Below are 15,668 nucleotides of genomic sequence, written 5' to 3'. Positions count from 1 at the left end.
ATCGATACTGAATGGGAATTATTAAATTATTTCATTCCCATTCTCAATTCCTTTGCCTCTGTCTACATATCTATACATAATGTGAACACTGAGAAATATTTGACGGCATATATTTCACAAGACCTGGGTAGTATGAGGGGATAGCAACAACAAGTAAATTAAAAAAGAGGAACATAGATAAGAAGAGGAATAAAAAGGACTGATGTGGGGTGAGAGGGCAATATGTTAAGAGAAACAAGTATGTTGTAAAAGAATGCATGCAAATACACACACACACACACACACACACACACACACACATATATATATATATATATATATATATATAAGAAATGTAACTGATACTATAATTGAGGAAATATTTAATTAATTAATTGTCAAGTGCCAAAAAAACAATAGGGAAGTTAAAGAAATATACGATTGGCATGCAGACACTGCGCTGTTTTGTTTCACAATGTCGAAAACATTGGCAGACTACTTTTAGAGTTCTATCTTTATTCATCACATCAATCAACAACTTCTAATATTTTTTACGCTTGCCAGATCTTATCCACGACATCTGACAAAAACCGAATTTTTCGTACCCTTGGTTTGCGACATAGTGGATACATATGTTCTTTAAAACTAAACTTGGTACTGTAAGACACACCAGGATCCGTTATTTTTTATCCTCTTGTTACTTTGCTTTCCTCCCGTTTGACAGTGAAAGTTTTTATGTTTTATGTATGCGTCAGATATTTGGCCTCGAAACCACTGGAATATTGCTAAGTTCTCATTTTTATTTAAAACACAATCGATTTATGATAAAATTACATTACTTGATTATTAAGGGATAAATGTTGAGAAATATGCATGTGTGAAGACAATACAATAAAATTGGTAGTTATCATTCCATGGACATAATTGAAGGGAAATTGGAAAGATCAAACTCCACTTTTCAGTTTTTAAACCGAGCCCGGAAAACAGTAGATATTAATGTGTACGTGTATAATGTCTAACAATGAGGGTGCAAATTGAAAAGCACTAAAAGCCCTCAAATAGGCAGACAAATGGGCACAAAAATAAATAAAAAATAAGCACTTCAAAAAACACCCTAAAATCAAAAGACAGATTAATATTTATTTCCCACATGGGAAAAATATGTAATTTTATGTAATGGCCTTGTTTAAAACTATCAGCTGGTTACGTGATTTTTGCGGCTACTCCGAAAACGTATCCAGGACAGGGTTTGTTTTTCTACCTATCACTTTTAAAAAAAGAGGATGAGCAGTGCTCGAAGTGAGGGGGCATGGTTTTCCCGAGTTAGCAACATTTTCACAGATCATCCCCCCGCTGCCACACTGTTATCATGTCACCACATTAAAGTTAAACTAGGTCGGTATTGCTGCTACAACCGTTTTCATCTTCTTCTAAGAGAACTACTCCGCGGCGGAGTAGTTAGCACTGCGCGCTACGATGGCACAGGTCTCGGGATGGAATCCTGGCCTGGATAGGTGTTCTTTGTGAGTGTCCCTTCTTCAGTTTTAAAATATCATCACTAGGGTGCGGATTTTTGCTTATTTGCCTTCTTTATTCCTTTGCAGAAAAACATAGGCTTTAATGTTTAAAGTTCGTTTCATGGTGTTTATAGTCCGAAAACGCATTTAGTGCGTATAAATGCCTATTTTGAGGGTTAGTGTCTATTTTGCTTAATCGTGCCTAAACATGCCTATTCTGCCTTTTTTGATAACTTCAGCTTGTTTTATGCGTCTTTGGCTTTCCCTACATTGAAGAAGGTTAGCCATTGGTTACATTGAACTAACTGAAACATGGTATTCGCCAAATTTGAACCCACTACTTCTTTTTTTCCACCTGAAATTCTCTAGTGTCAACCAGTACTCATCTTCTTTGTTGAGCGTGTGATAGGAGATAGGCAGTTACGTGTGGAGATATCGTGTTCATATGTTTAAAAATGCCAAAGCACAAGGCAGCCAGAAGTGTATTAATCAAAAATGGATTGATGCAGAAGGTTGTTTTACGGTTGAAAACTTGATTTTTGTTATTTAGCGCCGCTTTTCTCCACGTTTGGCTAATCGCATCGATGAGGATGAGTGATATGATGAAACTGATGAAGAGACACTCAGAAGCAGTGGCGTGCACAAGGGGGGCTTGATGGGGGTTATAACCCCCTTTCGCAAAGTATTCCTAAAAAAAAGAACGACAAAGGTAGGAAAATATGACAAAATGAGGGCTGACTACCAAGAAAAAATATACATAACCTCTCCCTTTCGAAAATCCTGGGCACGACACTGCTCACAAGGAACACCCATGCACAGGCCGGGATTCCAACCCGGGACCCCTGAGTTGTAGCCTTGTTGTACTAACAACTCCGCCACGGAGGTCGTCCCCACACGGAAAAGTAATTTTCTGTCAAGCTTGTATGAAGCAGACATCTTTAACTGTTAAATTACTTCCAAATAAACAATTTCTTTCACATGGGAAATATCACATGTACCTAGGTACTACATATGTATAGTTTTATGTATTGCACTTGTTCAAAACTCTGAGCTGCTCACGCATAAATTCCCACTCTTCAGAAAATATTTTTCTACCTCTCGCGTTGTTTGGGAACAAGGATAAATGGTGAACAATGCACACTGTGACGAGCCTTCAGCTTACATTACCTCAGTTCTAAATGTAACAATACTATGTTATGTGACAAACTTCGTTTAGTGGCTTTGTGTTGAATATGGAGAATTACACTAATAGCGTGTCTTGGCGCTAGTTGCGAGGATGCCATCCGCTCGCATGCCGACTCACTTCGAGCACTGACACTAAGTCAAACGATATTATTTATTCTAAAATGTTATGCGCATACACAGATGAACAGCTCATCTACTCGTGCAAAAAGTGCAAGTAAAATACATTCAAATAAATAAATTAACCAGGTTGTGTTATCCTAGCTTCCATGCAAATGATCATTTCATTCAAACTATTGACAATTCTTTGTGAAATATATGTGCGCAATTAGTACAGTGGGTAACAGAAATTTATTCCTCCGGAGAAATTTTAATCGGAACATCCTTTAAAATATTTTTTGTTAAAATGGTGCAAATCCTTTTTTTCATCACTTCAGAACAATTATTCACGTAACAATCGTTAGCTCAAGTTATTTCTGCGAGAATTACTTTAACTGACGATTCTCTGAAATTTGTGAATTGTTAGCACACTTTTATATGTAAACTGGAATGCTAATACTGTATGCATGTGCATTGGAAGTAAAAAATGCCTATTTTAATGTATTTTTATTTTAGTTGCCTATTTTAGAGTCCTTTTAAGTGCCTATTTGCATCATTTTGGTGCCTATTGCCTGCCTATTTCAGAGGTTTTTAGTGGCTATAAATCCGTACCCTAATCATCACACATCCTCATCTTCGAGACCATCCAAGAAAATTTAAGTAAAATAAACAAAATGAATCAATGGAAATTCGTACATTAGGCTAAAACTTAATGAAGAAGTTTTCAGGTTTAGTTCTGCTCCGTCCAGTGTGTCCGATATTGAGCTACATGTGCAAGTTATACTTCTTGTAAATATATCTGCAAAAATATACCATTATATTACATTTTAATTTCAAACTGTGAAATGCGAGAAATTTCTCAATTTTCAAGTAAAATCATAATAATTGTATTTACCACTTTTATTCTCACCATTTTTATCGTTGCCATTTTATCCGCTTGCCATTTTCAATTTGCCACTTTTTCCGTTGCCACTATTACCTTTGCCATTTTAACGTAAATTCCACCAGTTTCATGCCCAATTGTTTCCAAGTTATGAAAAAAAAATTGCACCCTTAAAATAAATTGTGGATGTTCCCAATAAAATGTATCTGAAGAAATGAACTTGCGTTACTCATTGCGCTGATTGCGTACATTACACCAATACGTGAGCTGTTAATTTGTATGGCATTACATTTTAGAATAAATAGCATCGTTGACTTATGCAACACAAAGGCACTACACTAAGTTTTTCACATAACTTAGCATTGTTTCATTCAAAACTGAGGCAATGTAAGAGGGTTCATCTCGGTGTGCATTGTTCACCATTTATTCTTGTTTCCTAATAACGCGATAGGTAGAAAAACATTTTCAGAGGAGCCTAAAATCACGTACAGAGAACCTGAGTTTTGAACAAGGATATTTTGTAAAACTATATAGGTATGTGTATGTGGGATAGAATATTTATTTGTATAGTAATTTAACACAAGCTTGACATAAAATTACTTTTCTGTCAGTGGGGCCGATATCCGTGGGGAAGTGGATAGCACAGCAGGGGTTCCAGGTTCGAATCCTGGCCTGGGCATGGATGTTCTTTGCGAGTGTTCCTTCATAAATGTCATCATGTCTTCCCTCATCCGAATCCTCGCGATTAGCCAAAAGTGGAAGAAAAGCGATGCCGAATAACAAAAATCAAATTTTCCGTCGGTGGTTAAACAAACTTTTGCAGAAATCCATTTTTAAATCAATACACATCTGGCAGTCTTGTGCTTTTGGCATTTTCAAAAATATGAACATGATATCTCCACAGATAACTGTCTACTTCCTTTCACACACACACACAACAAAGCAAATGAGTATGGATTGACTGCTACAAGATTTCAGGTGGGAAAAAGAAAGGGTAGTTAGGCGGTAGGTGTCGTTATGTCCACGGTGATGACTGATGAGTCACCAACAGGTTGTCCAGTGTGCTTACCCCGATTGAGGCTTTGTCAGTTCAACGTCAACGAAGGCTTCCATTCAACATAAGGAAATCCAAAGGCGCATAGCAAAGCTGAAATAAGCAAAAATGGCAGAATAGGCATTTTAGGCATGATTAAGCAAAATAGGCACTCACCTAATAGGCATTTATAGGCAATATAGAAATGCGTTTTTGGACTAGAAACACCATGAAACGAAATAAAAATATTAAAGCCTATGTTTTACTACGAAATAATGAAAAAGGCAAATACGTAAAAAATCCGAAAGCTATTGATATGTAAACATCTAAGTTGTGGGATCACTTCATCCTCTGCACAAATATGTTGAACTTGATCTCACTACGTGACAATTACTAGAATTCCATGGAAAAGGAAGACTTGCCCCGCAGGTGTTCAAAACCCCTATCTCCACCCCATCCTTTGTTGTAAGAGGGACAGATTCGATTTGAAGAAAGACATTCATTCTTGGAAACCATGATGGTAATCTCACAGAAGGAACAGGAACATTTACTATAGCTTGGTGAATGAAGAGTTTTGAAGACAGAGTGGACATGGAAATATAATGTACTGTGTGGAAGTTTTTGAAAAGAGAAAATGAATGAGACAGAACAACAATCAAAGTACAAGTACAATAGTACTGTGTTATAATTTTAAATATGTCAGTCAATTTCTACAATTATTTTCCATGGTTAATTGTATCGTGGGGTTCCCTATGGTTAACTCCCATATAATGTAGTGCCCACGCTTTCGCTTTGAAATCCAAGGATCTCGGGAATCCACTACTAGCAGACACACAATTTGCTTACCCCACTGGCGTACGCGGAGGAGGGGGAATGGGAATAAGGGGCTACAACCCCTCCCCGAAATTTCTTGACAATAAGAAAATCTAAAGAAGTTGGGAAAACTTCCCTTTAAATTACCCTCCAGCAACCATTTTTTTCTTTGAGTTACTTCTGAAACGAAAGTTTAAAATAATTATTGGAGCTCCTATGTCATGAAAAAGGAAATACAACAGCGAGGCAGTGGCGGCGATTAGAGGACGAGGGGGTAATTGCAACCCAAATTTTCTTGATATCAAACCAGAATTGCCAATAATGTTATTAATATCTTGATTACTATTTGTATTCTAATTTAAATAAATAGTGCGCTTTCATGTGCTAACGAATGCCTAAAAGATAGTACAATTTTGTGCCCGACCCTGTGGCCGAGTGGTTAGCACATCGCGCTGCGACGCCAAGGGTCCCGGGTTCGAATCCCGGTCGGGTTTGGTTGTTTGTAAATGTCCATTCATCAATTTCATCATTTCATCACTCATCCCCATCTTCGCAAATTAGCCAAGAGGCACAAAACGCGAAGTAAAATAAACTAAATCAATCAATCAATCAATCAAGTACAATTTTGTTGCTGAAAAATATTTTTTTGATTTGTGGCGATTTTATCATGATATCAAGCCAGAATCGCCACAATAAACTCATTAATATCTTGATTAATATTTGTGTGCTTATAAAAATACATAGTGTGCATTCATGTGCTAACTATGTGCAAACGTTTGAGATATAATTTCATAATTTATTAATATGTGGCGATTTCCACTTGACATACTTTTTTCCACCGCCTCACCACTCACCATCACCAGTTCCAGGTAGAAACGAAACGGCCTTGTCATTGTGAAGGACTTTTAATTCAATGGAAGCGTCACACTGTAAATTGTTCGCATGAACCATTCATAATGCGCAGCTCTTCTTAAAATCGTGTGCAATGGCATGCGAACTTCTCTCCCTAGACATCTCTTTGATCTCGATGCGTTACCGATGCGCTAAACAAATTTTAATACATTTTTCTAACACCTCGAAAAGGAGCAAATTGGTACAAGAATTCAGTCATAACCTTTTACTGGTTAAAGATACGTCGAAAAAACCTTCACCATTGCATTTCTCGTGAAATTCTAGCCTGATTTGATATATCATATCACCCCCTTCCCATTTAAAATTCTGAAGTTGAATTCAAGATGGCTGACATCAAGATGGCCGTCGACCACACGGTGGCGTCAATGTGGTTCCTTCTTGGCCTGATAACGATTGGTCATCACCATTTCCATGTTGCGCGCTGCAGTGGCCTTGTACCGGGGGTGTTAAGTGACTTTTTGAGCCACCCTGTACAATTAAATTCAACACATTTTTGTACTTAATACATCATTTGTATTTATTCTTTTACAAACAAAATACAGTTCCACCAGAAGGGAATTTTGCAGCACATATTACTTGCCCTATTTGAGAAATGTTACACCTTTATGCCCATTCGGTTAACCTGCTCATTGTCTCTCCTACTAAATAATATAATTCTAATAATTTGGATAATGGCCTCTCTTGGCTCACCAGAACATGTGCACTTAGAAGATCAAAATCAAATCTTTCTTATTCTATAATTTGATGCACATACACAGATAAACAGGTCATATAATCGTACAAAAAAAAATAATGCAAATCCTTTCAATTAATTAGGTTATGTTATCTTAGCTTTCATGCAAATGAGAATATGATTAAAATTATAATCCATTGTCAATGAAACATTTGTGCGCAATTAGCGCAATAGGTAACACTAGTTCATTTCTTCCCAGAAATGTTAATTGGAACACCATTTAAAATATTTTTTTTTGGTTAAAATAATGCAAATTGCTTTTCATCCCTTTTTGTGCGTACAATTGAACACAAAATTTCATGTAGTCCAGTTTCGCCTAATCCCCTTTGCCTAACTGCTTATCGGCACAGTACGCGTATAATGTGATTTATGAAATTTAACGGTCTCTCCACAGGCCGAAATGACTGTTTTTTCCTGCTGCATTTATTGAAAAAAATTGTCTTAATATATGTACATTTAGAAACTTTTTCGTTTTACCTACTTTATGCCCTACTGCCTATATCTTTACTTTTTACGCCTGTTTTTTTAATTTTCAATGACATTTTTAGAATGTGTTTTTAAAAAATTGTACATAACTTAGTTTTCTTTCAAAAACATTATTTATTAGCACATTACGATGTTGCCAGTTGCCAGAAACAATTACAAAGCTGGGAAAAAGAGGTGAAACTCTTATCCATTAAGGTCTTGGAGGAATCGGTGCAGCTACTAATTGAAGTGTCAGGAGAAAAAGTTAGCTGTTGCAGAAAAGTGCAAAGGTGTAATGAGTAAAAATGTAGAACTGGAAAACTTGAAAACGATTTGTGATATTCTTAAACGAGAAAAAACATTTTATTCACAATATGAATCCAGTTCTTACAATAGCCTATTTCATGGGTGGTCAAATGAGATCATTCTCGTTATGAAAATCATTCTTTCTGACAGACGGCTATCAATGAATGTTCAAGAAAGCAAAAAACAAAAAAATACTAGTGGTTGTGTGTAATCAAGGCAACAAATGAAAGTAAATATGTTGTTTACTAGTTGATTTTAAAATGAAATTATAGAGATAAATTATTTGGAACTTTCCCACTTTATTTTTGTTTATTGTGCCTATTTTTTAATTTGGTGCCTATTTTCCACATTATAAATGCCTTTTTGTCTGCCTATTCTAACCAAAATAAATGCCCGAACTCCGGTGCAAGTTATGAAAATCATTCTTAGTTATCCTTGATATCGCACACCTGGTTAGGTTAGATAAAACAAGAACAAGCAGAACATTAAGCGTCAATGAAGCAGCTTAGAGTTTCTAATCCGACTAAAGTCAGAGATTGAAGGGGGTCGAGTGGAGGATTGTTTTTGCCTACAAAAAGATCGACCAAGAAATGGAGTCATATTTTCCTTTATCTTATAGAAAATATAACAAACACCCCCGGCTGCTGGATTGTGTGACAATGCTCCTTTTTCGGAGCAACACCTGACTATTTGGCATGGGCATATGTTGGGAATTGTTTGGTGTTTACTTGGATCAAAATTTCCCTCATTCCCCCTTCCGACCGGTTTAGGCGGTTAGGCGAAATGGGATGCCATCCGAAATTGGGGTATTTGTTCAAATTGGCCAAATGGTTAGTGCAAGTTCTTTATATCAGAATTACTTTAATTCACAATTCCCTGCGAAGATGAATTATAATTAATACCAGTGGCGTGTCCAGGATTTTCGCAGTAATTTCTATCATTTACTGCCTTTCACTTTTTTAAAGTAATACTGGAGCAAAGGGTAGGGGTTATGAACCCCACCGATCCCCTCTTGGCACGCCACTGATTAATACATTTCTGGCTGTCATATCCCTTGTCATTTTGAAACACATGATACCTCCTCATACAACCACATTTTTTCACAGGCTCAACAAAGCAAATGAGTACTGATTGATTCCCACAAATCTTTCAGGGGAAAAAAAGAAGGGGAGAGCTGGCGTCGTTACGTCCACATATATGATGAGTCACTAACAGGTTGTCCAGTTTGCTTACCCCGATTGAGGCTTTCAGGCAGTTCAACGTCAACGAACGCTTACATTCAACATAGGGAAAGCCAAAGGCGCATAACAAAGCTGAAATAAGCAAAAATGGCAGAATAGGCATTTTAGGGACGATTAAGCAAAATAGGCACTCACCTAATAGGCATTTATAGGCAATATAAAAATGCGTTTTTGGACTAGAAACACAATGAAACGAATTAAAAATATTAAAGCCTATTTCTTACTAGACCCGGTGGAGGAGGCACATTGTAGTTCGGATCCAACTTTAAACAAGAGGTGGTCATTTTCGTTCAATCTCCCTCACCTTCATGCCTCGCCCTCACACGCCTTCACCCTCACGGCTCGCCCTCACCCTCACATGGCCTCACGACTCGCCTTTCACCCTCACGGATTTTCCTTGCCCTCGCCCTCGCCCTCACCCTCACACGCCCTCACCCTCACAACTCGCCTTTCGCCCTCACACACCCTCACCCTCACGACTCGACTTCATCCTCACCCTCACACGCCCTCACCCTCACGACTCGCCTTTCGCCCTCACCCTCACATGCCCTCACCCTCACGACTCGACTTCGCCCTCACCCTCACACGCCCTCACCCTCACGACTAGCCTTTCGCCCTCACCCTCACGCACCCTCACCCTCACGGATTGACATGGCCCTCACCCTCACACGCCCTCACCCTCACGACTCACAGGTCGCCCTCACCCTCACACGCCCTCACCCTCGCGATTTGCCTTTCGCCCTCACCCTCACACGCCCTCACCCTCACGACTCACCAGTCGCCCTCACCCTCACACGCCCTCACCCTCACGACTCACCAGTCGCCCTCACCCTCACACGCCCTCACCCTCAAGGCTCGGCTTCGCCCTCACCCTCACACGCCCTCACCCTCCCGACTCACCAGTCGCCCTCACCCTCACCCGCCCTCACCCTCACGTATCGATCTCGTCCTCACACGCCCTCACCCTCACGGCTCGGCTTCGCCCTCACCCTCACACGCCCTCACCCTCACGGGTCGATCTCGCCCTCACCCTCACACACCCTCACCCTCACAAGTCTTCGGAGGGTGAGGGTGAGGGTGAGGTCTGCCCTCATGAGGGTCGTTCTCCGGAGGGTGACCACCTCTGCTATACACAGGCCGAGAACCCGGAGACTGAACCCAGGCGGACTCGAACCCATGCCGTCCCTCAGCCAGAGTTAAAAAAAACACAGCGCCTTAGACCGCACGACCACGGAAGAGGACGAGGCAGATTCATATGAACCAAAAATAGACAAAATGATCATTTACCTCAAAATGACAAAAATGTATTTACTTGCTTAAATTTTTGATTCTTCGAAAGGTTTTTAAGGAGTCGAGACATAATTTAAGTCCACTTTATGCACAGCAAGGCAAATCGGTACTGCATCTACGGTTTGAAGTGGAATCCGAATCACTATGTGCCTTCACCGGGTAGCTATCGAATCCGAGACCCCTTGATTACAAGGTAACGACGCTACCACTGCGCCATCGAGGAGGCATCGCTTGCTAAGGAGCATTCTCAAAATCGGTCTTCACGAAATCGAGAAAAATAATGTGCGACTCAAGAAATCGTACAGTTTGTGAAGATAATTAGCCTACTTTTAACACGTTGCGTGTTTTAGGCTGTCTCAATAGTCTTCTGTAGTTATTTGGTACGAATAATACTACTTACCCGGAGATATGATAATCTACATAGGCATCCCGCCATCATTATAGTTATTTAGCGTGTATTGCGCTCTGATTCGGGAACTTGTAACTGTTTGCATATGTGCTGTTTACAGCCGCACAAGCGGTCATTCTTCAATCTGGTCACAAAATACTCGAGCTGGAAACATTGTTTGGGCGCAACGGCAACACCCAACCCTGCCTGTTGGTGACCTGCGAAGGGTGGAAAGGCCGCTCCCTCAAAATTCCGAGAAACATCGAAGCGCATCGAAGTGCTCCGTTCCTACATTGAAATCCAGTATAGGGGACCTGAAAGCCTGGGCTTTCAACCATTGCAGCGGGGGCCGAGGAAACAAGGGAGGTAGAGGTAAAAATTTTTCTTCATCCTTCGGGCGGCCGTTCTTACCTGGAAACGGGTCAGGCGGAGGAAGAGCGAGCTAGGCAGGGGTTCCCAAAGTGTGCGTCGCGACGCCCTGGTGCGTCGCCAGTCTAAGTCCAGGGCGTCGCGGCTATAATGAAAAACTGAAACTTATAATCTATAATGTGAATCTCAACATGTAATTTTCTATACGTGTATCGGTGTATGTATTTTGAAGAATGAATTTAAAATAAAACATTTAAATTTTCTTTTTGTGAAAGCGCTATCTTTATATGAGTTTCGGACTCAAACGCTCTTTAAAAATTTTGCGTGACGTCGTGCAGATCTCTCTCCCTTACGATCTGAAAATGGACTGAGCCAAGGTCAAGCAATAACATTCTGTCGCCACATTGTTGGTCTTGGTACGCAGTTGTGATTCGATACATTTGTAGCGTGTATTAGCATTCGTTAGAAATGTGCTGTGTTAGCTGCTGTGTTTTAATAACTGTGAACGAGGTTGTTTATATGTAAGTGTGTGTTGTTGCGTAATAATGGAGAAGTTTTTAATTTTAAAAAAAAATGGTGCAGAAGAAGTTGCAAGTAGTTGTACATCGACGGGAAGGAACAAGTGCAGAAAATATGATGACACGTATTTGGATTTAGGTTTCATGTGCACTGTTGTCAAGAACGAAGAACGTCCTCAGTGTGTAATCTGCCTCAAAATGTTGGCAGCTGAGAGTATGCTTCAAAACAAACTGAAACGTCACCTGGAAACCGTACCCAGTAGTTTAGTAGGTAAGTTCAGAGATAATTTTTCACGCAAGCTACAAGAAATGCGCCAGCAGACGACTCATTTCCGTGAACAAGCCACAATCCCCAGCAAAGCTCTCCTTGCGTCTTACAAAGTGGCATACCTAATTGCATGTAGCAAGAAACCTCACACAATTGCCGATGAGCTGGTGGTGCCTGCTGCTCTTGACATGGTGTCAATAATGATCGAGGAGTCTGCTGCTAGACAGCTTTCCAGTATTCCATTGTCAAACAACACAATCAGTAGAAGAATAAGTGATATGTCGGATTTTAGTATTCAGTTAGACGAGGCAGTTGACAACAACAATGATGCCCATTTCATGTGCTATGTGCGTTTCATAAATGAAGACAATAACTTTCATGATTATATTCTATTCTGTAAAGACATTAAAGGTGGCACCAAAGCAGTGGACTTGTTTCAAATCACGGACATTTTCATAACAGAAAATAGTATCGATTGGTCCAGATGTGTAGGTGTTTGCACAGATGGTCTGCCGATATGGTGGTCTCCAAGCACTCATCAGAGAGAAAGCTCCTGCTGCCAGATGGACACATTGCTTCATACATAGAGAGGCATTAGCATCACAGGAAGTAAGTATTGATTTAAATGAAGTACTGGAAACAATAATATTAGTGGTGAACTACATCAAAACTCCACCACAGAAGGCCAGATTCTTTACATATATGTGCATTGACATGGGGGCCGAGCACACTTCCCTGCTCTACTATTGTAAATCTCGTTGGCTTTCTCGTGGCAATGTGGTGTCCCGTGTATATGAACTGCGGAATGAATTTTTTTGTAGCTCACAGAAGGACATATTAGTAGTGCTGAATGCTTTATTAATAATGGCTTCATTCTCCAGTTGGCGTATTTGTGCAATATGTTTGAGAGGCTGAATTCTCTGAATGTCAGCCTCCAGGGCAGAAAATCACACATAATACAACTGTCCGACAAGATTGAGGCTTTCAAAAGAAAGTTACTTCTGTGGAAGAAAAATACATTCATGCATTTGTTGTTGTTTGTATTATACACAGTCACATATCACGTTCAATGTCTTTGTTCTTCCAGAACATATTTCATTTATCAATCTGTCTCATTTTCAAATGTTAGTAGTTAGTGTAAAAGTTAAAATTAAATCATCAAATACAGGACGAGATGTTTTTTTTCTCTTAAAACATACTACCAAATCAAACTAAATTTGGGCATATTTTTTTAAAAATGGTACAGGGGCGTCGCTCGGAAAATGTGACATATGAAGGGCGGCGCAGTCTCATAAAGTTTGGAAACCCCTGAGTTAGGGAATCCAGCCAGCTTTGCCCGTGGATCGCACCGATGGACGAGAAGCGCATGGAAAAGAAAGTGTTGCATATGAACTGTGGCTTTAACAAGACAATAAATATTGTGATTTGAATATAATTCGAAAGGTGAGATTGATTGATCTATCCCTGCTAGACTAGCTACTCCTCAGTGCACATCACTGTTCAAATCTAGGACCCGTTCTCTATCAATGTTTCAGAGATAACATATGTAAAGACAAAAATTAATAATAATATCCCCACTTAGTTTTCTGGTTTCACAAGAAAAACTTTTTTCGGTTACACAATTTTTTTTCTGGTTACAGGTGTAAAATTTAATACAGTTCATGTGTTCTTCAAGAACGTAATGTATAACTTAACTGACTATGGTATGCTATGGTCAAACATCGTTTGAAATGAAAAGTACATATTTGCTCATATCACTAAAACAGAAAGAGAAAATCGTTATATGAATGATTTCACTTTAATGAAGTGGTTACTAGGGGGTGCGGGACGCAAAAGTTTTGGTCGGGATGGGAAATTTTGAAAACCCTGACGTTGAAGACAGGGGGGAAAAATGCTATTTCCCGATTAAATTGGGAGATTTTTGAGACGGAAAATACCCAAAATTACCCTACACTGAATTTGTTTTAATTATATACAATGGACATTTCCACTCTAACCTAAAATATGATTTTAACTGTATCACTGCATGTCATTCATTTTATATTAACGTTGTGCAAAATAGTTTGTGTTAATTCGAAATAGTTTGCGAGAAATTGGTCTTACAAGTTGTGCCAAATTGATGCTGTACATCACGAAAACCGAACGGCCTCTGATTAGATATTCCAGTTATGACATTCACGTTCGGCAGTGAACTCGGTCGTCTGAAATCCATGCACGAAGGCGTTCTTTGCTCCTCGTGTTTGTAACGCTGAATTTGGAAGAGGATTCTGTGATTTTCAAAATTAAAGTTTAGATTATGACATGTGAGAGATGTACGAAAGCCAATTCCGGCAATCTAACATGTGCAGATGCATTCACGGTAGTTCCATATTGTGCACAAATGATATTGGATGGACCAGAGTCGAGGAGCGAAAACAGGGAATGTACTTTTGCAAGGGAAATTTGACATGGTGTTTACTTTCATCAACAGATTATTCAAGTTCATTTAATATTATTCTGTTGAAAGATTTTTCTCAGTAGCAATCATTCCTAATTTTCAGTTATTAGTAGTGCTGGTATTACTGCAGCAGTAGAAAAATGTCAGTGTCTTTTTGCACGACGGTATAAACCAGCGTTTTTTTCTTTTTTCTTGCGTAGCTGAAAATAAATGTATGTAATGAAAAGGAGCATCGGGAAGGGCGGGAGTTCGAACCGGTCCATTGACCAGCTCCTTGGTATCCTTCATTTCAAGTTACAAAAAACAGAAGGTATATTATTTTTATTGTAAATAATAATAACAGAAATAAATTTCAGTTAGATATTATTTCCAACCATGTGCGTTGCCAGAATTTTTTGCCGGAGCTCGGGGAAAGAAAACTTGAATTGTAGAAATAATAACACTAATAAAAATTGATAATAAAATTGTTATTTTACAAGTGACCATTATTTAGTAATTGCTAAATTAAGAGAAAGACTCCCAGTCATAAATCACAAGCAACAAAATCTAAAAGTTATAAAATTTAATACAGGAAAATTTGCTGATGAAAGAAATAAGAAAGATTACCAAATTAAACTGTCAAATAGATTTGATGTTTTGCAGGATTTAAATGATGATGAAAATATAAATGAAACAGACGTAAATAAGAATTGGGAGCACATACGTAATGCAATAGAGTCAGCAGCTAAAGAAAGTATAGGATACCATAAACCAAGAAAAAGTAAGCCATGGTTTGATAACGAATGTCATAATCTAATAGAAATTAGAAATCAGGCTAGACTTAGGTGGTTAAATAACTCTGATGATACAAATCTAAGCAATTATAATAGAATAAAGCGAGAAGTTAACCGCATGTTTAGAAGTAAAAAAATAGATTACTTGAAAAGCAAAATTAGTGAAATTGAAACAAACAGCAAAAACCAAAATATCAGAGATTTGTGTAAAGGTGTAAATGAATTTAGAAAGGGATGGCAACCTAATGTAAACTTGATAAAATATAAAAATGGTGATTTTTTGGCTGATCCAAGTGATATTTTAAATAGATGGAAGAACTATTTTAATGACCTCTTAAATGTTCATGTAGGAGATAAGTCAGAAGTAAATGAAGTTCACACAGCAGAACCTTTAGTTCTAGAACCTAACTTGACTGAAGTTAAAGATGCTATTAAAAGGCTAAAGAATAACAAGCACCTGGC

General features: G+C 38.8%; 1 protein-coding gene across 2 annotated transcripts in view; it reads left to right on the top strand.

The window, feature by feature from the left end:
- LOC146000494 (venom allergen 5-like) overlaps positions 1-15,668 on the top strand; it is a 67,056-nt gene that overhangs the window by 18,687 nt on the left and 32,701 nt on the right. Inside the window, exon 1 of one of the 2 annotated variants that reach the window (XM_083138218.1) lies at positions 11,761-12,605. The exons of the other annotated variant lie outside the window; for it this stretch is intronic. Coding sequence (XP_082994344.1) covers positions 12,501-12,605 — 105 coding nt within the window. The 5' untranslated portion in view covers positions 11,761-12,500. Of the gene's footprint in view, positions 1-11,760; positions 12,606-15,668 lie in introns of those variants that run through there. 2 annotated transcript variants of the gene reach the window in all.

Source organism: Lepisma saccharinum, chromosome 16 (genome assembly GCF_977018435.1).
Source record: "Lepisma saccharinum chromosome 16, izLepSacc3.1, whole genome shotgun sequence".
In the NCBI taxonomy this organism is placed as follows: domain Eukaryota; kingdom Metazoa; phylum Arthropoda; class Insecta; order Zygentoma; family Lepismatidae; genus Lepisma; species Lepisma saccharinum.
The sequence above is the reverse complement of the archived record's forward strand: the minus strand, read 5'-3'. Positions and strand labels throughout refer to the sequence as shown.